The 23,558-nt window shown below is 42.9% G+C and overlaps 1 protein-coding gene across 2 annotated transcripts in view; it reads left to right on the top strand.

The window, feature by feature from the left end:
- The window catches only part of SH3RF3 (SH3 domain containing ring finger 3), a 244,821-nt gene that overhangs the window by 130,449 nt on the left and 90,814 nt on the right, over positions 1–23,558 (top strand). For both annotated transcript variants that reach the window (XM_048327095.1, XM_048327103.1), the window contains exon 2: positions 22,729–23,004. In XM_048327095.1, coding sequence (XP_048183052.1) covers positions 22,729–23,004 — 276 coding nt within the window. The remainder of the gene's footprint in view (positions 1–22,728; positions 23,005–23,558) is intronic.

Consider the following 23,558-nt stretch of genomic DNA (forward strand, 5'->3'; position numbering starts at 1 on the left):
TTACTGTGTTGGGCCAGCCAAAGAATTATACTTCTTTTGAACCTTTTTTAAAAGACTGGGAAACTGATAAGTGCCCCATGTGCTTAAAATCCCCTCAGGGAACTGCAGTAAAATAGAGACAAGACATTGCAAGAAGGTAGAGTATTTTCTGCCATGGCAAGGGGTCACTACAGCTTAATTAATTAGAGTTTCTCATTTCTCAAACACAGAGTATCCAGCTGTCTCATGCCCTCCCCTCTGCAGATGTCGTATGTGTCATGTACTCAGAATTTATGTCAACATTTGCCATCTCATTGAGTGCCTCCATCCTTTTTCCGTGTGATAGGCCATTGTTATTTGCTGCCTCCTATTACCAGTCGTTCCCATTAGCACTATTAACACCAGGGTTGGGGGAGCTTTTCTTTTGCATAACCACTTTGTGCTGACCTTCCTCGGAGGATGTCCCCATCAAGGAAAGACTCATTGCAGAAGAGGTCACACTACTGTAAGAATGTATGTTGAGGAAGGGGGGAAAGGATGTGAATCATCTAGGAATTCACACTGCACAAAATATTTTCTTTTTCTTCCTTGCAATGTGCAGTCCTTTCTTTTTTTTTTCCTTAATAGTATTTTTGCTGGAATACTTTTTGCAGAACAGAAGACTGGAACTCTTCAAAGCTGTGGTGCCAAGTGTCTCCTCTCCCTCCTATTTCAAAATAAATCATTCTCCTGGTGGTAATGAGCAATACAGAAAAATGCAGGCAGTGAGGATTTTGCCAGGGAGAGAGATTTGTAGTGCTGTGCTTTGGCTTCTATGCAAAGTTCTATTTAATGACACTGCCACAGAAGGAGTATTATATTATCTGTCCCACTGCTCAAGCCTTCAGTCTCAGCATTGTATAAGCACACTACTTTTTTACATTTATAGGCAGCAAGCGATTCCAGAGAAATTCCTGTTCCAGCTACACAACTCAACAGACCACAACTGTGCCATTACCTCACCCTGTTGGGGCAAGTCCTGCTTCTGCAGCTGCAGAGGGTCTCTGCCAGCTGCCCTGGGAGACTCCAGCTGCCCTCCCTGGGAGCCTGCACAGCCCACAGGGCAAGGAGCATCATGGGGGCAGCAGCAGTGCCACTCTTCAGCATCTATGGGAGCCCTAGAGGGAAGAGGAGTGGTGGGGACATGGCTGGTCCTTGGCTCTCGGTGCAGGGGGAACCTGGACCCATTAAGGTGGCACTACTGATGCAGTGAGACAACCTGCACCCAAAGCAGTCTACTGATCCCTAATGTTTGGTGTGTTTTCCTGCTAAATTTTTCTTGATTTTGGAGGGAAAGTTAGGAGATTGCTTTTTCTCTTGAATTAACCAGGTCGATTTTGACATTCAGAGACAGTATAAACAGGTTTTACCTTGGAAATCTGCAGCTTAGAAGAACTAAACTGTTGTTTAAACAAAATTAATTTCACTTTACTGTCAGAATAAAATATTTCCGAAGATTTCTGTTTTTTGGGAATTGCTTGAAAATGCCAACTTTCATTTGGATGGAATTCGCTGAACTAGTAATATTCATAAATAATCTTTACAGCCTTGCCTAGTTAGAAGAACCCCATGCCTGTCCCACCAGTATGCCTTGACCTCATTCTGAGGGACAGATGAGACCATTTCACTGCATTCCCAACAGTTTCTCCCTGGTAAGATAACCAAGCTGTGCTGGCCGTTCCTTCCATGGTTCAAAGCACATCTGCTGGGAGCACAAGGAGAGCACATCGGCCGGGTCCCCCTCTTGGCACAGCCATTCATTCACAAACATCAGTGTAAACCTGGGCTGAACTGCAGCCAGGAGTGGGGATGGAAGTGCCCATATCCTGTTACCAAGCTCCTGAGCTGCTTAAGCCCTCCAGCTGAAAGCTGACCTGCAGCAGATGCTGCCTCAGCAGCTTCCAGGAGTCAGAGATGTCCAGGCACGGCATATTCAACATATAGGGCCGCTTTCTTTGCTGGTGTTAGTTACCCCAGCTCTAGTGACACCACCAGCATTACACCAAATCATGCCATAAATAAGATCAGGCCATAATTATCTGAATTTGCCACGGCTCATGTTTCTCATGACACAGAGGCAGATTTTTAGTCAAGAGGGCCTTTGTTAACACATTCCTGCATTTCTCAGTATCTGACGTGCCAAAAGTAAAGTGGCTCTCGACACTATTTCATCTGACCTTCCTTTTCAGCAATGGCTTAATCTTGATTTACAGTATTGTCAGTGGATCACAAGGCCCATCTACCTGGGATTTTCAGGGCACTGTTATTTTTGGAGACAGTTGCCAGCTCTGTTCTTGGTCAAGTGTCTGTGGTTGACATTCCAGTGGCCAACATGCTTTTTCTGGGGACACTTGCCTGAGGCTCTGGCACGGCTGAAGGATTCTTCCTGTGATACCTTAACTCCCAGTGCCCAGGAGGACATACGGGCCAAAGTGGCCTCACAGCCCCCCATCTCAGATGAATATTCACATTTCTCCCATCATTATCATTTTGGGGATTTTAGCAGGAGATTAATGCACCTTAATGCTCTAATAAATGAAGATACTATCCTTAAAATCTGGCAGGAGGAAGCACAGCTTTATGCCTGAGTAAAGTGGTGTTTATATTAACAGTCTTCCAATTAGCAAAAAGCAATCATCGTTTTCCTTGATTTTACAATCCTTCATTTGGGGTTAAAGGGGCTTCATTTTCCCAGCAGGAGACCTGGAAAATGTGGCTTGCTTTGGCATTTCAGCAGCATTTTCTGGCACATATGGGATTTATGGCTGGTTTGATGAAGTTAAAGCTGGCACAGCTTTTCTGCAGGTGGAACATTTGAGCAGACAGGTTTATACAACTATGAAGAACTGCATCAGACTGGAGCAGAACTTGATTTAGAGGAAATCTGGGCAAGGTGGAGTGTTATGAGAGAAGAGAGAAAAAATAAATATAAAATAAATTCAAGCACTAGATTAGATGCCTTCCTCTCTTTGCTGCTTGTTCACACTTTGGGAGTCTCTGGCATCCCCTAAATAGAAAGCAGGCACTCTAAATCAAAGCAAATGTTTTATCTGTCGTTTCTGACATGACTCAATGTTTCCTTGGATGGGCTGGCAAATCAGGTAGGCTGTAACCATTTTTCTCACCCACGGTGTTGTATTTGAGGTTCCTGCTAGTGTGGCGGTTGCCTGTGTTTCAGAGGCACTGCCAGAAGGTGGGGGTGGCGTGGGGGGAGCCCCATGTCCTCACCAGCAAGAGATGAAACATCTCTCACATCCACCTTCAATGATGGCCCGGATGTTGCCACTGTCCAGACCTTCACTGAAAGCTGGAACAGTGCCATTACATTATTTCCAATGTAAATGGGAGCTCTTCAGTTGTTGGCTGTGTGTCCCAGGGCATGGTGAACATAAGCTGACTGGCGTTTGTTTATGAGTAACATCACGCTCTACCATGGCTTCTCTTCAATGAAGTTCTATTCATGCACTTTCTTGGTCATGGCAGGGAGAGCTTTCTGGTTTTCTGTGATTCTTAGCAAGTGAACTTTATCTTTTTATTCATAAAATTCCCAAATGATAACACAGAAATGCCTCATTCCTGCCACAATCCCCCCCAAGAGGCTTGTGTGCCAAAAAAAGACTTGGAATTGGCTGACAAGTAATTTCCTGATTTGCAGCCGTTCCAGGTTTACTCAGCTACCAGCCACCCCCATGATGAGAATTGTTCCTGTTGGAATGGCAGCAGACTTATTCCTGTTGTGGTTCTTTTTTCCTTCTCTTATATGGGTTTAAATCTGCCAGGTGCTGAACCTTAATTCTTGCAAAAGCTATCAATGAATTCTGACTTTTGTCATACAACTGGGTGATGATGTGACATCTGGATCTCCTGTTTCCTGTAAGTGTTAACCCCTTTCAAACTTTAAGCTGTAGCAGATGGCTCTGGCCCATGAATCAGGTTTATTTCTACTGCAGTATGTCAAGGAAAGGATCCAGAATGTTTTTTATCCCTTACCTAAATGATGTGGACACTACAGTCCAGAAAATAATGAAGAACACGTTTGGTCCTTAAGTATCTAAATCTCCTGATGCACCTCAGTGTTTGGCTCCAGAGTTTCCAAGATCCACAGGTACAGGAGCACACAGACAATCCTGCCTGCTTGGGCTCTGGGTACGTAGCACCAACACATGTGCTATTCTAATGCAGAGACAAGGCAAAGTCTGCTTTTCTCTTCCCAAATGCTGGGATGGACCTTGTGTTCACAGATCTGTTAAACTGAGGCCCAGGGAGAGGAGATTGCCAAACTTGTTAAAAATATATATACCCATCCACAGCTATCATTCACGAAAGACCCAATGTGCTCTCCAGGTGGCTGTGCCACCAGTCTAGAGGACATCTATAAAAGCTTGCATGTGCCTCCTGTTGAATCTGAGGCACAGTCAGCTAGACTAGGGTCAAAAGAAGATCAAGTGGAAGTAACCTTAGGGTAGGTGACTACTTTTGCCAAATCTGCCCATTGCAATGAAATTCAAGCCTGAAATTCTTAGCCAGTGTGACATAGCGGTGTTACTGGTACTTGCAATGGCCAACATAATTTTTTTAATGGAGTTTTGTGAACATACAAATTTCAGTTCTCATTTTGTTTAAATGAACTTCTGTAAGCATTGTGTTTGCAGAGAAAGCCCCAGCGATGCAAACCCTGCAGAGTTCCATGTCAATAGGCAAACAAAAATTACTATTATGTAATTATTTTTCACATCCTTTTTTTTTTCCCCCCAGCTTTAATTGTGTTTTATTATTTCTTGGGTACAGCAAGTGCTGAAAAAGTATGCATAGCTGATTAAAGTAACCTTGAATTATGTGCTGAGTTTGATAGCAGGGACATAGTCGTGTTTCTTTGTGTATCTGCAGGTTCAGACCGTACCTGCGTGGCTGTGCACTGGCTGTGTCAGTACAGGCAGACAGCAAAATGGACAGGCTGAAAAGCCTGCACGGTGCTCCTGACCTCCAGCAGAACTGCACAAAGGAGGGGTTTGGTGCAATGATGTGCGGGAGGCTGCATTGTGTCAGTCATTTGAGCAATTGGCCCCGGTCTTATCCTTAGCACATACTTAACACATCTTGCCAAATTATGCGGTTGCTTAGTAATGCGAACAAATATCCCCTGGAGATTCAATAACCAAACTCATTATCACTTGTCATGTAGGCCAGGAACTGAATCCAGATCTCCAGGAGTGAATGACTGGTGTGTTAACCTAGTCTCCTACTGCTAAAATAGCAGAATGAATATGTGCAAAGTCAGCTCCACACAGTGGGTAAAAATATGCCCATGGTAGAAACACAGAGAAGGTCTGTTAAAAATGATTCTCATTACATAGATTCCATTATCTGAAATAAGTAGGGGGGAATTTAGCATTTGTTAATGTTCTGAAGAGAGACATAAGTGAAGACTGATTTTTTTTTTTTAATTATTTACTTTTATTTTTGCAAACTAAGCAATATAGCTGTTCTGGTTAAGTGTTGCAAAGGAAGAGGTTGTTGCATGTATCATCTTCTGCACCTCAAGAGGCCACTGAATCCCTTTGAAAACAAGATCTTGTTCCAGTGTCACTTGTGGGTGCTGTTAGGTGGGTCTACAACACTCACCTCAGCTATGTGCAGAGGCCCCTGAACTTGCTCCAAGCAGGTTAGTTTGCAGCAATATGGCCACACTATCAGGGGTCATCATACTGGTGCTGGCACTTCCCAAGGATCCAAGCTCATATCCCAGTCAGAAATGTGCTGTGCTGCAGGGACATACTCTCTCCTCTGGGACTAGCTGGATGGCACTGCATTGTGCACACCATCAATCCGTGATCTGAAATTTTTGCAAGGACTCTACCTCTCTTCAGCGAGTTCCTTCTGGTTCATCAGGAAAATGAAGAGAATCAGCCAGTTTGCTTAACAATGATTTTTGGCAGTGAATCCAATATTTGTAGATCTGCGTACTGAATACATATGCTGTTGGCTATAAAGATACCACATTTTTTCACTCATAAGCAATCCCAGCTGCATATATGGTTTTTGGACTTTAAAAAAAAATTTTATTCTGGAGTAAATTTCAGACCAGCTGCTCAGCGTACAAATGCAAATTGGTTTACTTCATGTAGATAATGTATGCACATCAGACACTGAGGGTGTGTGTGCACTCATAATAATGGAAGTTCAGAGGAGATGCAGATTGATAATTTGGCTGAACAAGGTCGATACTGGCAAACATGGAAGGAAAAACCTTAAACTTCTGTTGTGCTTTCATGTAGTATCTACTCAAAGGTAAAATGGGCATGATCCCCCTTAAGCAGCATTTTCTGTCACTTCTGCTGGACACTGTTAGTGCAGATCAATTGTTTTTTAGAGTTTGGTCTACAGGATCTTTCTACTGCCATCAGCACTTCTCAACTTCTACTGAAATAACCTTGTGTGACAGCAAGTTTGCAAAGTTCCGTGCAATTTTTTTGTGTTAAAATAGCCAACAATTGTTATAAAGGAGACCAAATTGAGGGGATGACAGATTCTCAGTACAATGTTTTGGAACTGGGTTTGATTTTTTTCCCCCTTTTTGTTCTACAAAGAAATTTGTGGTTTTGAACTATTGAACACATGATTTCTCATTTCCTACCTGTGTGAGAAGACATTGATCTAGTAGCTACAGGATCTCACTGGCTGAACAGTCCTTCTATATGTCTGGGGATTTTACACTTATCAGGTTCTTGCAGAGGTAACAGCATGTTTAGTGCTCTAGAAGTATGAATCACTAGGTATTTGCTACAGTGATATGGCCAAAAGGATTTTAAAGCTACTGTCACACTGCATCATGCTTACATTGCCTTCATCTCATGTTGCAGAACTTTTGCAGATTGCGTGAAAAAGCTTAATTGGTGTTGGCATTCTTGCAAGGATTTGGGTATTGGCCATATCCGGAGCCAGGACACAGGTCAGGGTGCACTGGGGCACAGAGTAATAGCAGGTGTCTGCTCAGGCCTGCATCATTCTTTTCATCTGTGGTCCAAAAGAAGCTTTCTCTTCTGCTCAGGGTACAAGGTACCTTGGTGATATGTTTTTCAATTTTTCTTGGTACTTATCATCTCATGTGGCAAGCCAGGCCTCTTGTCAAACTTCATTGAGCTCCCTTCTTCATCAGGAGCCGGACATCGGCATTACTTCTGCTCTTTCCTGCTGTCTTCATTTACCATGTGAAAGTTGCAGTTTCTGGTCATTCCTGCTTGGTGTTAAGTTCTTTAAGCTCATGAGAGGGATTTGAAGGTGCTTTGGTGCCTGTGGTGAAGTGGAGCATGTAGAAAAAAAAGGCTGAGAACCTGAGAAATGAATCTATTGTGACATTTCTTGTTGATTGCAGAGGACTAGACTCAGAGGTCATGTGGGAGTCTTGTGGTCTCAAAGGGGTGTCTGTCCATTATTTCTTGACTTTTCTCATACTTGCTCACATTCTGGATTTGCTCATACTCACTTTGTTCCAACCTGCACTGCTAGGCAATTACAGCTGAATTATTGTTGTGCTGTAATGGACTTACATATAATTTCTGAGCACAGACATAATCTTTCAAGTTATAAATCCATAGAAACATTTAAATGAGGATATGGACAACTCTTTAGTTGGGATTCTGGTGGGCAGGGGGATGAGGTGGTGTAAAGAAAGCACTGGCCTGACATGGAAATTAAATTCCCTTCCTTAGAAATACAGCACAGTAATTCCCATCTGCTCAAGTGAAAGGCCCAGTGAGCTTTCTCAGACTTGGAACTGTCACTGTCATACTGAAACTGTGTGTTTAGGATAGGGATAAGCCTATGGAGCCCATTTGGGGGCTGCTGCTCTAAAAGGAGGTTCTGGTTCCCTTTTGAGCCCTCCCATTAGGTGTGAAGTCCCACTGCGTTCCTTGTGCAGAGCATTGCCCTCATCTCGCAGCCTGAGGAGGCAGCTCGGGGAGCTAAACCCACAGACACATTAACCAGCAAAGATTTGCCTGAAGATGGGCTCACAGATCAAAAAATCGCACCCTTGGCCACTTCTTTCTCAAAGTCCTTCCTCTAGGTCCCATTTCTGAAAGAGTCCAGGGAGTTGCAGCTTTCTCCAACAGCTCAGGGAGACCACCTGACCACAGAGCACTCTCTGCTATTTCACAAAATGCTCTTGCAGACCTTTAGTCTTAAGATGTGCTGAGGTCACATGACACACGTAATATGAATAGCTTTCTGAAGGCAGTATGATGGAATAATTATGTGTAATGGGCACAGAAACAAAGCTGAATTGGTTTTGATGTCATGGAAATACAAGATGTAGTCTTTTTCAGGGTATCTTTATGTTTTTTCCAAGCAACACTGAACTCCATTCTTTGCCTGTGTTTTGCAGATGTCTCATTTCCATACCTTAGTCACTGTCCTGAAATAGGGACCTAATCCCAGTGAGAAGGGTTAGGGGAGGCTGGGAGCCTGAGGTGTTAGCTGAAGGAGGGGAGAGGTAAAGCTAGTGTGCTGATTTAGCTGCTAGGGAAGTGTTGAGGATTGTATGTCTTACTTCTGCCCCTCTCAGGGGCCAAAGTCTCTTCTTCCTTTCATGAGATATACCCCAATCCTTTCCTGAAGTTGTGTCTAAAATCTGCCTTTCAAAAGCAAAATACTTTTCAGTTTCATTACATGAACAGAGAAGCCTGTTTTATACAGCATCCCCATGATTATAGCATTAACCCAAGGTAGAGGCACAGGAGTTCAGTTCTGTTCTGAAGGGATTTGAAACCATACAGAGATGAATAAGTAATAAAAATGTATACACCAGCACTGTTTTGCTTTGTTGTTAAGTTTGTCAAGTCTTTTTCTATTGCTAATATGCAGTGTATCTAATTGATAACCATTGCCTTACCAGCAAACTATTTCAGTAAAAGCAGTTTATTTCACCAAGTTAGACAGTTACCTTCTCAAACCTGAAAAAGAAATACCCAGATATCCTGTTATTATTGGTTTGAATTATTTATAACCTGTAGCATTTTACGAGACATTGGAAAAGCAAATGGATCCCCTATTTTAAATATTACTTGGTGGTAAAAGGTGCGTGCAATGCAGTATGAGATTGCGATCATAGCACTTTCCCTGGTATCATTTGCCACAGAACTTGAGTGTGCTGCCACAGCAGTGACAGTCAGGAATACTGTCATTATGGGCAGTGGGAGAGCACTTGATTTATTTACATTCATGTAAGCAAAGTCAGAAGTTGGCCTTGGAAAACAGTAAGGTCATTGCATCTAGCAAGGTATACCTGCTAGTTTTCAAAATGACTGCACAGCTTGGCAAGATAGGGTTTATGAGCTGACTTTTTATTAATAACACATCTATGTGAAATATTTTCCCCTCTGAGGTTTAGAGCCCCATATTTTCTCACAGAAAAGCAGGGGTATTATCTTTGTTGTGCAGCTTTGTTGATGTCAAATGCAGGTGTTGGTGATGCAGATGTCTAACTAACTGGAGTGAGATTTCAGTGATGGTTGTTTCCCCCCGGCCACTTGGGTCCTGAAATTTCTTGAGGTAGATAAAGGTGACCAACATCTCAGAAATTGTACCAGAAGTCAGGCAGTTTTATCCAGGAATCAAGTGTTTATCACCAAGGCACAGAGAAACGAGAAAGCTGGGAGGGAGATGGTGGGTAGGGAAGTGTGGGAGTAGTGCTGACACTCATGTACCTGTGCCTTTTCCTCCAAAATATCTGAGCATCAGGCACCCCTGGTTATGATGGGGGTTTTCTAGCTGGTTTTTCTCTTTTACTGTTCTTCATTAGCATCAGTGCTGAACATTGGATACTACATACTCCAGGCTATCCAGAAATTCAAACACTTCAGTCATTAGTATCAATTTCTCTGCCAGAGGGCTGGTTACAGCACAAGCCTTTTCTTTTCCCTTTCCTAAAGACATTTTCCACCCAGATCAATGACAGGTGATTATCCAGTCTAAATCAGGATCCTATTATGTGAGGTAGAGGAGACTCTTTTGACTACTGCTGAAATGTATGTAATAATAATAGCCTTAGAGAGGAGTGAAATGTAGCACAAGCATCCTCTGTGTGTCTCTTTAATTAGAAACCATGCAGAGTTTGAAATCCAAGGTGCTTCCTAACATGTGCAGCATTCATTTTAATCATTCCTCAGAGTGCAGGAGGAAGCATCAATTAAGTTCAGCATGAGAGAAACTCCTGGGAGTGGGTGCAGGAAATTAATTTTTTTAGTAATACTATGAAATTGATGATGATGATGATGCCCAGGGACAGCACTTTGAAAGCATTAACCTGAAAAGGCACCAAGCAGCCCCGTACTATGTCAGCAAGCAGCCAAAGCACTGAAAGATCCTTAAGGCATAAATTTGACCCATATTCTGTAGATTATCAACTTTCCTCTCCCCAAAGGGGATTTGGAAGAATGGTATAAAAGCATGATTTGCATTAAGAAGCCTTGTATCTTCCTTGATGTTTTCCTTGTCTGCTCCAACTATGGGTGCTTCCAAACATCAAACTGCACAAAGGTTTGCTCCATCCAGGGGAGAAGCTGAACTGCTCCTAATGGGAGCCCGGTGCAGCAGTGGAGGGGCCTTTCCCACCCCGGAGGAGGTGTGGACTGGTGGCACTGGAGTGCGAGATGCTCTTTGACCTCTTCAGCACAGTGGGGCACCCCTGTCCTGAGTGCCTGGCACACGTCAAAGCCAGAGCTGAATAAAGCCCTCCTGGCAGTCAGCTGGCTGACATGCAGGAAGGTGCCAGCCTGTCCTGTCATCAGAACTGAGGCCTGAAAGCAATTCCTAATCATCTTCATGAAGAAAGCGTGTGTCATTAAATTGCAGCTAATGAATCATTTTGGGGCAAGGGACCTGGATGGGAGAACAAAGTGGAGGCAGGATGTGGGATGTCAGGAAGCCTGCAGTCCCACCAAGGAGTGGGCAGGGATTCTGAAAAATAAGGTCCTCTTTGAGGGTAAATAACAACCACAGGGATACGTCTGATAAACAGGGCTGAAATGCTGTGATTTAAAAAGCAGATTTTTCATTTTTAATGGATAGCAGATATTTTCTTATTGCTAATTGCAGCAAACAGAGGGGAAATAATCTCTCTAAATTCCTGGCAAGAGCGTAGTCATGTATGTTTCCTCAGACAATGTGAGCATGGACACCCCCGATGGGCTCTCACCTGAGAAGGTCTCCAACAGCAAAGGGACGAGGAGGCTGCTCACACAGTGCAGATGTGGATGAGCTAGCTCCTCTCACGCTGACACTTTGAGCCAAGAATATTTCAACATTAGCATCTCTTAATGCAGTTTCATCTCACTGGCTGTAAAACCTGTCCTGGTGCAAAAGAAACCTCTGTGATTTTCATGTAACTATGAGAAAAGCGCCATAGCTGTTTTTGCGTAACAGGATTTGTGTGGGCTGTTGGTAAGGGCGTGCTGCTGATAAATAAGGTTCAGTTGTAAATATTCTCTAGTGACATGGGAATTTATCCACCTATTGAAGTTTACAACTGAGCTACCGAGGAAACATGTTCTTCAGCTCCACTGTGCACGCAGTCCACGGTGCATTTATCAAATGCCCTGTCAGTTTAGGGAAGGCACAGTTCAGATATTACAGTATTTATGAAACTGTGAATACCACCTCAAAAAGTTCTCTTAAGAGTACATTTTTTAAAGCTGTCTTATGAAAACTTTGGACAAGTGGAAAGCAGAGGATATATTTTCAGTTTTATAGTGCAGGAATCTGCTCTGTGGTCACATGCAGTGAAAAAGACACAACAGAAAGAACTGCTTCCTAGGCACCACATTTATTTATCATAAAGCGTAAAGTAAAAGCTGCATGAGTAAATCAAATGCGATTTTTGGCAGAAGTTTGGTGTTTAAATAGGTATTTCAGATCCTCCTCTTCATCAGAAATAAAAATCAAGGCTGGCTTCTCATCCTTCACCCATTTAGCTGTTTCAATTTACCGGCCACCCTGACACCACAGGCAGGTTCTTTGGGTGGGCACTTTTTCATCTCATTCCCATATCAGAGCGTCTTCATGATCTTTTGTCTAATACTTCCTCTCCCATACTCCTTGGAAACCCTGGCAGTGACCTAGCTCCCTCCCCTGTAAAAAACCATCCCTGTTTCACCCTTCAGGCCTTGTAGTACTCTGACAGCTCCAGAGACTCCTCAGCTCCTCAGTAAAGGCAAGTGTCAGTATGGAGGAATGATCCCCACCTGTGTCACCTCAGAAAGACTAATTTTAAAAAATTCTTAATTTTTAAAATTCTCTAGATTGTTTTCTTTGGGTGCTGCAGCCTGTGAGCTGAGGCTGCCAAAGTGGCTTGTGTTGTTTCAGGCGCCAATTTTCTTGATTCTCAGTGATTGAAATGATGGGAGAAGCTTTTGTGTAACCTTTAAGTTAATGTTTTTGTGAAGGGAGGGAGGGAGAAAGAGAGGAGAAAGATTTTCCTGGTGTGCATTTATTTAGGTTAAAAAAAATAAAAGAAAAAAAAGAAAGAATGAAGTCTCCTCTCTACTGGTAGCAATCCCAGCAAGATTCACTGGAGTGGGGCTCCCTCTGTTGAGCTCTGGGAGCTTTGCCAGATGCTAAATACAGCTGCCCACTCCATTTTTTGGGGCAGCTTCATCTCCAGGCCCTTCCTTACCCCTCTCCTCTCCCTGTAGTCCAGATGAGAAAGAAAAAATTGCAACAGAAAAGTCCCAAAAAAGCAGGGTCTGGGAGTAGGACCTCTGAGCTGTGACCTGCCTGGTCTCTGTCAGGAGGAAACCCAGCTCTGATGAGTTGTAGCAGGACTGGACTGTGAAGTCCTTTCTGGGGTGGGAGAGGGTTTCTGCTTAGGAAACGCTTGAGTCACAAGGCAAGGAGCCAAAAAGAAAGATGTGGAAAGGCTGGAAAGTAAACCAGAGGTATTGGGCTGGATAGCAGAGTTACAAAGACATTGCTGGAAAATGTAAGCAATCCCGTGCTTTGTCAGCTTCCACCAGGAAAGATCAAATGAAGCAGTTACAGCAGAGATTCATGTTATGGGCTTTTATGCAATGCTTCTCATATTTTCCCCAAAATGTTCTTTTTTTTCTTGCTGTGACCTACAGCATAAGGAATTGTGGAAAATTCCAGGGCTGTAAATGCTGCCATTGTGGAGGTGAAAAAGCCTGAAATAACTTAAGGCTCTAAAATTGCACAGGGAACTGACTTTTAACTCATCTCTTTTATTAAAAAGCAAGCAAGGACTGGTTCTGTCAGGTGGCTGGGAAAACTGAGCCATGGTTCTGCCCAAAGTAGTGTCATCTGGGGAGTAATCAATGAGAGATTTCATGTTTATTTAAAGGTTTTAAGACACACTTTGAATTGAGAACACAAGGCAGCCTTAAATACATAATGTTGTAATGCCTTGAATATAAGAAGAGGTTTTTTTGTGTTTCTCTGCATCATCAAGGGAGCTCCTATTTGATTTGTAGCATGTCTGTATTGGTGGCTCTGGCAGCTAAATGTAGCCAACTCTGCTGTCTTTCCTCCTTGAACTGTTCAAATAGAACATGGCTGTCAGTTTGTTTAGTATAGTTGCACTGGAGAATGTTTTTTTCTATTATTTGTGGGTTCTTTCTGTGTTAACCCACCACCAGTTCTTGAAGCCCTGGCTCAGGAAATGTTTGGTGGCTCTTGACCTTGTGAGGCAGTGAGCTGAGGCATATTTTGTCTGATGGTTTCTCAGGAAGCCACACGGCATACTTGGGTTAGAAGTTGTCTCGGCTGTTGGTTGGGATTTCGTAGACCAGCTTCTGCTCTGAAGTGTCTGTGCACAGCAGCCAATCCTTTCAATGAGATCCCTGCACAGGATTATAAGGGTCAAATTTGGTCTTTAGGACCCAGTGAATGGTTTCTGCCTGAAAGGTGAAGGACAGATATCTTAGAACATACCTAGGTTTTGTAAAGGCTATGGCCAGCACGAGACATCACTAGATATTTTCCTCAATAGAGGCTGCCAGACATTCAGCTTTGTTTCAGCGAAGATTACTTGTAAGATAAAGCTTTAGACCAGGTAGGAATTTTCTATACATCCACACCGTTTCATCAGATCAACGGAATTAAAGTGGTTCAACTGAAACCAGAAATTGACCCACAATGCCAGCATGTGCCAGCATGTACCATAAGTGTTCATGGTACCAATTATTAAAGAGCAGAGAGTTTGGAAGCATTCAGGTTTTGCAGAACGTGAGGGACTTTGCACTGACACTGTTAAACAGCTGGCTGGTACTACCCACCGATTCCCTGGGCAGCAATGGCTGTGAATTCACTGCTGGAAATCCAACCTGACCCTGAATATCATGTGCTGTTTAATAGGAGAGCATGTAGTTTGAAAAGACTTCACTTATACAATGGGTTACTAAGAAAGAGGGATCTTTGAATGTGTAAATATTGGTGGACATGAGTGAGGGGCTGAAGCAATGTGAGATGTGCAGAGAACGTGAAGCTATTAGCCATGGTATGAGATCAGATGCACTCTTGCATTCAAGTTGTGAATCTTTCTAAGAGAAATGGCATTGGACTGTAAACTTCAGCTCTGATATTGGTAAAGCAGAGAATCCCAGACAGACCTTTGTGACAAGCTGTGCAGTGGAAAGCCCTCTGGTATTTTCTCAGTTGTGCTGCATGCATCAGCTGCATTTGCTAAGGGAAACTTGGGAACATTCTTTTATCTTGCTGTGTACAAAGATGGATATTACAAAGTGAAACGCAAGTTGTGCCTGTTTGCCAGATAAACTACAAAATAACCTCAGCAGACACTGTTGTCTTGGAAGATCAGCTTGTGCTCCAGTGGCCCGTTGCTGAAGAAGATGAACACCATCCCGTACTGTTCTGGGGTGGTGAGCGCTGCTGTTCCCTGTTCGTTGGAGAGCAGTGCCCATGTGCTGTACCTGCCTGCCTTCGTGCTCCATCTGTTGAGCAATTCCCCTGCTATCTTCATGCTAATTGCAGAAGTCATTTCTGGAAATGGCAGATAGGGTCCTAATCTGTTTGGACACTTCCTGTCCATGTATAAAGGCTACCTCTTGCAAATGTGTAGAGACATTCCCAAGACCTTTTAGTTTTGGAAAAGCATTTTACCTTCTGTTCCAGGTGGGAGCCATGCACAGTTCAAGTGCATGTTGTCTGCATGAGTCTTCAGGTGTCACAAGGACTGCAGCCCATCTGCAGCACCATCGGCCTGGATCAGGGCCTAACTATTAGTTAACCATTAGTTAACCATTTCATTTAACCAAATTAAACAGTAAAGCTTTAGTTAAGAAGTTTATTTTTATTATGATTAATTAATAACTATATGGCACTATCAATAAACATGCCACTTTCCAGAGTATATAAGTGATTACATTCAGTTTTCATTCTCCATGGTGCTGTTTCTATTGTCATCTTAACTACTTTTATTCTCAAAGTTGATTTCAAAAAGGTTGTACGTGCAAAGTGTGATTTTTCAGGCTTTTACTGATGTCACACAGAGCTGACTAATAGCACATAACCAGTTTTTGTCTTTGCTTCTTTGTGCAAAATTAGATTCTCTTTGATTAATTTTCCTGTTATTAGCTTTCTGTGAAAGCAAATGCTGCAGTGTCACTGTTGAGATATGGTGGACAGGTGACCTGTGCTTCTGAATGGCTGTACGTAAGACAAACCATCTTATACAGAAGACAAAGCACTTCTGAGAGTTTTTGCTGTGAGATATGATGATGATTTATGATCTGTCACCCTGAAAGTTCCTCTTGAGGACAAAAGCCACTAGAAACTCTGCAGGTCAGAGATCTGGTGGTAGTATACATTTTTTGTTTTAACTGCACTGGCTGAAGTTTGCCTCAATCCCTTGTTTCTTCAGCTCGTTGCACGCACAAGTGCTCTCTCCTGCCTCCCAGGGCTAAGTGACGTGTTTTAATTTAAGTGAAAGGCCTTGCTCTGGAAAAATGTTAAACTGAGAGCAAGTGCAGCGGGCAGGATGGCGAGGAGCAAGCGGGCAGTGCACAGCCCCTGCTGCCCCTGCCAAGTCCGGCAGACACGGCTGTCACTGCCACCACAATGGAGCTGCTTGCTGTGCCAGACTGCCTTCCACTTTTCTGTCCTAAAGGGATCCAAGCGGGCGTTTCATGCTCATGATTTAAATTGCTCTCAGCTGATTTGAATGGGTGTTTTGGATGCCAAGATCCCAGTAACAGGGCAGTAATAGGGAGTAGCCCGTCTCCTCCTCAGCAGTCCTGCTGATGGATGCTCCATCACGCAACCCCTGTCCTCTCCAGCACAGCTGCTGGGATTTCTGCAGAGCTCTTACGGGTGTCAGGAAACCATATGCTGAAGTGCTACGCAGCCTGCTCGTGGGGAGTTTCCTACCAGTTGGAAAATGTAAATTCAGTCCAAACCATTGCCACTGAATCTTTGCTTGTGTAGACTGGGAGATTCAGAGTAATGTGTGATGCTTCAAAGTAATGAAGCAAAAAATTAGCAGTATGTGTTTTAATTATTATTTATGCTCTATAGTAATAGCTTGTGTTTAACTGTATTTTACCACTGAGATGTGCATGCTTTCAATTACTTTTCATTACTTTTTCCTTTCTGTGTCTTTTCTTCTTTATCCACTTTTAATTTACTTTGGATGTTTACACTTGATAGTTCTTGATGAAAGAGATAAATGTATAAACATTCATGCAGAGGAACAGATTCTTCAGAAATATATTTGGAGGATGGGGGATATGGAGATAGATGTTGAAGAATTTTGAAGGACTGCAACAAGCAGCGTGCCAGTGTGTTTTGCTAAAGTGACTTATGTACAGGTTTAAAAAAAAATATTGTCCCTAGCAGTGTTCTTATCAGGCTGTTCCAGCAGCGTGTTCTAAGGTTGTTTGGCTTTATCCATTCCTGCTTTAGCTCTGACTGTGATCAAGATCCATGGAGCAGAGGGAAGGAGGAGTTAAATACTCTTCCACCTTTTGCTTTTCTTCAATTGTTGGATTCTTTCATCCTCCTGAAACAGTGGTCAGGTGATGCTGCTGCCCCATGGGGCTGGCAGCATCACACCTGCCTCTTGTGGGGGATCCCCATGTGCAAGGGAAGCCCTTGAAGCAAAGAGGTTGAGGTTTCCATTCTTTGCACAGCTTGAGCTGCACAAGGCAAGACCTTGGGCAAGAGAAATTACCCTTCAGCATTAACATGGTTTTCACACTGCAGAAAAACAATCTTCTGCTTTGCTGTTGTAGAGAGCAGATGTAGCTGGAGGCTCAAGAGGTTTCTTGGGTTTCAGGGATCTAAACACAAACTTGGTTTGATAGAAGGGTTGGATCATAGCATTTCTGTCTGGGTTTAGTAGCCTTGACCAAGTTTATTTTATTTTTGATTTCTTGTTTTATAGGCACTTGCATGGTATTTTGGGCAAGCATTAGATGTGTTTTTTTAAGTAGTGACCTCCTCCATCAAGTCCTGCACACAGAATTTGGCAGGCGTGGGAGCCTGCCTTGCTTTTGAGAACATTGGGAAAGTGTTTATTTTCTGTAACTTTTGAAAACTGAAGACCTACTCTATCTGTGCAGCTCACATTCTACTAAGCTTTCTACTGGGAGAATTTATTGGAAGCAAGCATGTTTGGGTTTTTTCCCATTCCTTTTGTTCTTCAGGATACATAATGAAGAATGCTCCAGCTTTGCCAGTTAATTGCTTCATGGCTGTTGTTTGTCAATTTGCCAGCAGGTTTCTGCTTAACTGCTGCCATTTGACATTGCTGAAACACAAATGCAGAATGATTGAGTTGCCAACATATCATTGAGTCTTCTGCAAGGGGGATTTTCAGCATATTAACGCTTCAGGCTTTTACGTCAGTATTGATTGCTGAAATAGAAAAGAAACCTTTGGCAGTATTCAGCATCGTGCCAGCATGGATTTAGTGGCAGGAAAAAGAAACTGGCTGCTGCCGTTGACTGTGACTTCATCCCTTCCTTTCTTCCTTTCTTTCATTTTTTATTTCTATACACACCCACACAGCATTTTGAAATTTAATACACATCATAGCCAAATGCCAGTTAGCTTCACAATAAACCAGCAGGGCAAATCAACTACTTGAGGCAGTCAGTTGTCGAGGCTGTTTAGTTTTGCAGCCACCTGCATTATGCCCGATCAGATTTCATGGCAGCTGGGGAGGGGATGATGGCAGGGGTTCCTCACAGTGAAGCACAGGTCAAGAGCTGGCTTGGAGGAAGGCAGTGGGGTGGTGGTCTCTGCCGAGCTCCCCACAGGACAGCCAGGTTGCCACCACACTGGTCCCTGGATGCAGGAGTGGCCATGGTGGAGCTGGGTGCCATGAGAAGAGGAGCAGCATGATGCTGCTGGGGCCAGGCTTGGAAAAGGAGTTCCCCTCCATGGACATAGTGAGGCAGAAGATGCCAAGATGGGGCCCCATGGATGAGCAGGGACTTTGGCAGTGGAGCAGGGGGATGAAGTGCATGGTGGGGGTGTAGTGCAGTGTCTCAGTGTTGTCCACCAGCTGTTGTGTGGCAGTGCTCATGCATGGAGTGGGCAGAGGAAGGGTAAGGAGGTTTTGCTCTGCTGAAGCAGGGAGCAAGAGGAAGGTGTGAGCCCTCCTGCAGTTGCTGGAGAATCTATGTGCTTTGTCTCCCCTAAACCTTGCCTGTCTGCTTTGCTTTTGTCTGATCTCTTAGATGATACTTTATATCCTGTTTTAGATTAGAAGGTTTTATAGGAAAGACCACCTGGGCATTCTGAAGGTGATGATTTCTGACTGAAATGCTGCTGCATGGAACAAAGACCTGAGGGGAAATAGGACAGGGCATGAGCCAAGATTTTGAACATAGAATGGGAAGGACATGCTCACCAGCAGGGCTTGGGGAGTTTGCACGTCAGTCGGATGTCAGTTCTGACTGACCACTTTTCCTTTGCATAGGGAAAGTCAAGTGAAGAAGAGGGGGATGGGTAAGCCAGAATTGCCTGCACAAAGCTTTGGCAATGAGGAAGGTAATCAGGATCAGAGGAAGGTTTTTAAGAATCACATAACCGTTCACGAGGAGCGACATTACAACTAGCAAACAGCAGCAGAGATTGTTTTTATTCTGTTTCTGAAAGATGCTTAATGCTCCCTCCTTTCAGGTGTAGTTCAGAGGAACTTTCTGAATCTGATTTGCTTCTCACTTATGAATTAACCAAAAGTAGGAATAATAAAGGGAAACTTAGAAAAATATGCTTCTTAGGGACCATTAATATAATCTGACCCTGAAAAGTCCACTGAAAGCTAGATCTTTTGGCCAGAATATATAATCAAAGAAGCTTCAAGAGTTTATTTTGGGTGTTTGGGGATTTTTGGTTGGTTGGTGGTATTTCGGTTTTTTGTGGGGTTTTGGTTTGGTTTGGTTTTTGGTTTTTTTTTTTTTGTAATTGTGTTATTAGATTTCTCTCTTTGTTCAATTTGAGCAGGCACTTAAAGCTTTAGAACAGGACAAGTAGCTTTATTTGAAAAGGATTAGAGGACACTGGTACCTGGGCCACAGTTAATGCAAGGCTTACCTGGGATGCTCAAATCAAAATGGGTACATAGAACCTTACAGAAAGGCTGGGAAGTGTCTCAATCACAGCAATTTTTCAGTAGAAGGGTATCTTTTCCACTAAATAATGTGTTCACCTTAAGAAGTGCCTCTACAGAGTTTTTAGTTGAAAAGCTGTGATTCAGAATTAGAAAAGCGGTAGCTGACAATTGAAGCAATTTGTTTTGGAAGTCCTTCCCACTGTCAGTTGCCCAGATCTTCTCTGTGTAGGACAGTTCCTGGGTGACATGGTCCACAGATAAGCCCATGAAAGAGGAGAAGAACACAAGCACCTAAACTGCAAATTCCCACATTAAGGTCTCCAAATAAAACAATGCCAGATTTCAAATTTATATCTGGCAGTTTGTTTGTTTTTCTTAAAAGTCTTCATTTGCATCAGGTGAAGGTAAAAAGAGAGACCTGAATCATCTTCTAGCCAGATCGATTAATTACCAATAAAAGCCCAGCATGTATTGCATAAGAATTTCATTGGTGAAGTGTGCAGTGGAGTAAAATCCACTTTCTTTTTCTGTAGCACTGAGGGCTGTTGTCTTTTTACACAGTAAAATGAGGCTTGGGAAGAGAAAGTGGCTAAAAAGTAAAGAAATTGATCTGACCTTGAATTGCTTCAAAGATCTTGGGAATAGGAAGGTCCCATCTAGAAAAAGTGATACAGAGTGTGTTTGCCAGGCGTGTATCTGGATCAGCACTGTGCACCTGGCAGAAGTCTTACTCTTACTTTGATAAATTGTCTTCTCCCAGCATGAATTAGAGTAATGAACCTTTTATTTCTAAATTACTACAAGGCTCTGTAGTCTTTCAGCTTAATGTGGAGTTTTTCTTCTAGTTTCAAATCAGTAATGCAATCTATGCCTTACCTAAGGAGTTTGATGGTATTGTATGCTTAATCTTTAAAATGCTGGGTAGGGGGGGCAAAGCTTTGCTTTCAGGGAAAGTAACCATCCTGGCAGAGAGAAAAATATCAGTAGGATGCTGCCACTGATTTGGCAGAAACTGTTTGATGCTTTGTTAGCTGGCTGTTGATTTTATGCTATTTTAGTTATGTTTGAAGGTGCTTCCAAAATACCTGGTCTTTAAGTGGGTAGCTCCATTCAGATACAGCAAAATGCAGAAGAATACAGAGGAAAAAGAGGAACTGCAAATTGCTAATGAGAAAAGTTAGAACTGAGGACACGTCTGAATGAAATTAAATGCCCCTCCAGACAGCATGGACAGTGCTCTGAAGAGCTGTGCCTGTTTGCCTGTCTCCTTCACTGTGGCCTGTAGGCAGAAAGATCTGTCGCACAGATCTTTTTTCCAAGACCTGCACAGCTACTAAAGCGTTTCCTAATAAATAAAAATGAGTAGGTTAGTGCCTGCTTGTGAAGGTGCGTTCAAGAAAGTTACTCTTTGATAAGTGTGGTGTCTGCCTGCCTCAGTGACCATCTGGCGCCCAGAAGCAGGCGGAGGTGCCGGCAGCAGGCTGTGCTTCTCCTCCTCCTGCTGAAAGATGCAGGTGTAGGAGCATAAAACCCACCCCGCCAGAGCAGTCCATTTACTGCACCCGTGGGGATTGAAAAACGCCTCCACCCTTGGCTTTAACAAATACCGTGAAAAGTCATCCCAGCATCTCATTTTCTGGAAATGCAGTGTTGCTGTCAGGCCACTCCACCTTCCCCCAGGGAAAGCATCTGAGTGTTATTTTAGGCACAGGAATGTCATCCAGAAGTACAGGCATAAGAAACACCTGGGGGAATACCAGGGTGTTTTATTAAATATAGCTTTACTTTTTCATTGTCCCTATAGGACACCCCACTGACAAGCATGATGCACAGCAGGGAACAGACTACTTAAAGGCATGTGTATGCAAAGAAAACTGTGTCATTTTTGTAAATACAACTCTGAAAAAAAAAAAAAAGGCTCTTATGGAAGGTTGACTTTACAGGACCCCTCTAACATACCCGTGTTACATGCTGCTACATCTTTGCAAGCTGACTCTTAGTTTGAATTAAATAAAATGAAAAATGGAATAGGATAATGCAGCAATACACCTTTTCTACTCTAGTATGGGTTAAAGAGCTGTTATAAGACCAAAGCAGCAGGAAGCTGTGTCCAACACAGTTACTTAGCCTCTGCTCTGTGGGATTCAGCAAGAAGAGGAGCAAGTAGACAGGGAGGGCAAGGACTGCATAAACCAGTACTTCCACCAAAACGTCCATGCAGTTGCAGCCTGGGTGAGCTAATCTATCTTTCACTGGGACAAAATGAACTCTGGGAAGAATTCTTCACACTCAAGTGGCTTCCATCAAATAGGTTTCTCTTTTCTATCATACCAAACTATGAACTTTTTAGGCTTTTTTTTTTCTCATGGGCCATGATTTTTTAGTAAGCTTGTTTAATTCTTTTAATGAGTGAAAGCCTCAGAGCTCTTTGTAGTTCTAAAAGAATTGCCTATTCTACTTTTCCACAAGGACATTAATTCATAATCAACAAAGAATATTGTAACTGTTTACAGTAGCCTGTAGTGAGTAGCATAAGACTTAGGGATTTTGACAGAAATAAGAGTATTTGGTTACAGAATCAAAAGCTAAACAAAAAGCTTCAAACTCAAAAGTGTTTCGAGTTGCTCAAACAAATGCAATGAAAAATTATCAATTTGCCAGCTTTTATAACCCTGTGAATCATCAAGCTTGTATTGTTTTTTCTCTCTTCTGAGCTCCAGAAACCAAAGCAACCCTGAAGGTCAAAATATCTAATATTTCACCTTTAGACATGTCCAAGTTTACTTGTTTAAACATATAGTTCTGCTTATGTAGGATATTTTGCAAATTAAGTGATGCCGCATGGTGGTGTAAGAGGTACTGCAGGTTTCAGCTGAGCTACATGAGATGGACAGTGCCTGCTCTGATGTAACACACCTGCCTTCTCAGGCTTATCATCACATACATCCTAGTTTTCCTGAGATCCAGTGGACAGCATTATGTGGCAGTCAGCTGCAGTCATTGGGGTAATTTGGTAAATGATCATGGCTGATCAGTTTGCTTCTAGCTAAAAAATTACTCTAAGGAAGATATTCATGCTGGCTGGAGTTTGCTTAAAGATGTTTATTTTGTTTCCCCAGAGTGTTTCTCAGCTTCCCTACGGCAAAGCCCTCTACCCATATGAGGGAAAAGAGCCCGGTGACCTCAAGTTTAACAAGGGGGACATCATCATTCTGCGGCGCAAGGTGGACGAGAATTGGTACCATGGGGAGCTCAATGGCAACCACGGCTTCTTCCCTGCCAGCTACATCCAGTGTATCAAGCCCCTCCCACAAGCTCCACCTCAGGGCAAAGCACTTTATGACTTTGAAATAAAGGATAAAGATCAAGACAAGGATTGCCTGACCTTCACCAAGGTAGGGGAATGGGTTTTTAAAAAATGTTCAGAAAGCTGCATCTGTAGGGAGTGATGGGGCACATGTGGTGCTGGCAGCTGAGTCAGGAGCACAGGGGTGCTGGGACTGGTGGGACACCTTCCTGGTCTTCCTGGCCTGCCTGGCCTACCCTACTCTGTGAGATAGCTTGAGCCATGAGTAGCAAGGCTGGTATAAAGCTGGTGAAGCTCAACAAGTAGAACTGGCTGCACGCTTTCTGAGAACATTTTTCTAAAAAGCATGCATTTCGTCTGCATTGAAATGTTCCCCAAGAATGACTCAAATTTCAGAAAAAAAACCTATTGGAAATGTGTCTTTTAATGTTCCTTATTGAATCAGATGTTCCAGTGTTCTAAAATTACATTCAGCTTCACAATGTATATTGCATCATACCATACACCAATTAGCAGTTGAAATACACTATCATCATAATACATCACAGTATTTCCTATTTTAAGAACATAAAGACAGTAAAAAGCAGACATTTAAAAAACAGTCTTTGTTTTTTTTAAACCAAAATGTTTAATAAATTCCCA

Source organism: Corvus hawaiiensis, chromosome 2 (genome assembly GCF_020740725.1).
Source record: "Corvus hawaiiensis isolate bCorHaw1 chromosome 2, bCorHaw1.pri.cur, whole genome shotgun sequence".
In the NCBI taxonomy this organism is placed as follows: Eukaryota; Metazoa; Chordata; class Aves; order Passeriformes; family Corvidae; genus Corvus; species Corvus hawaiiensis.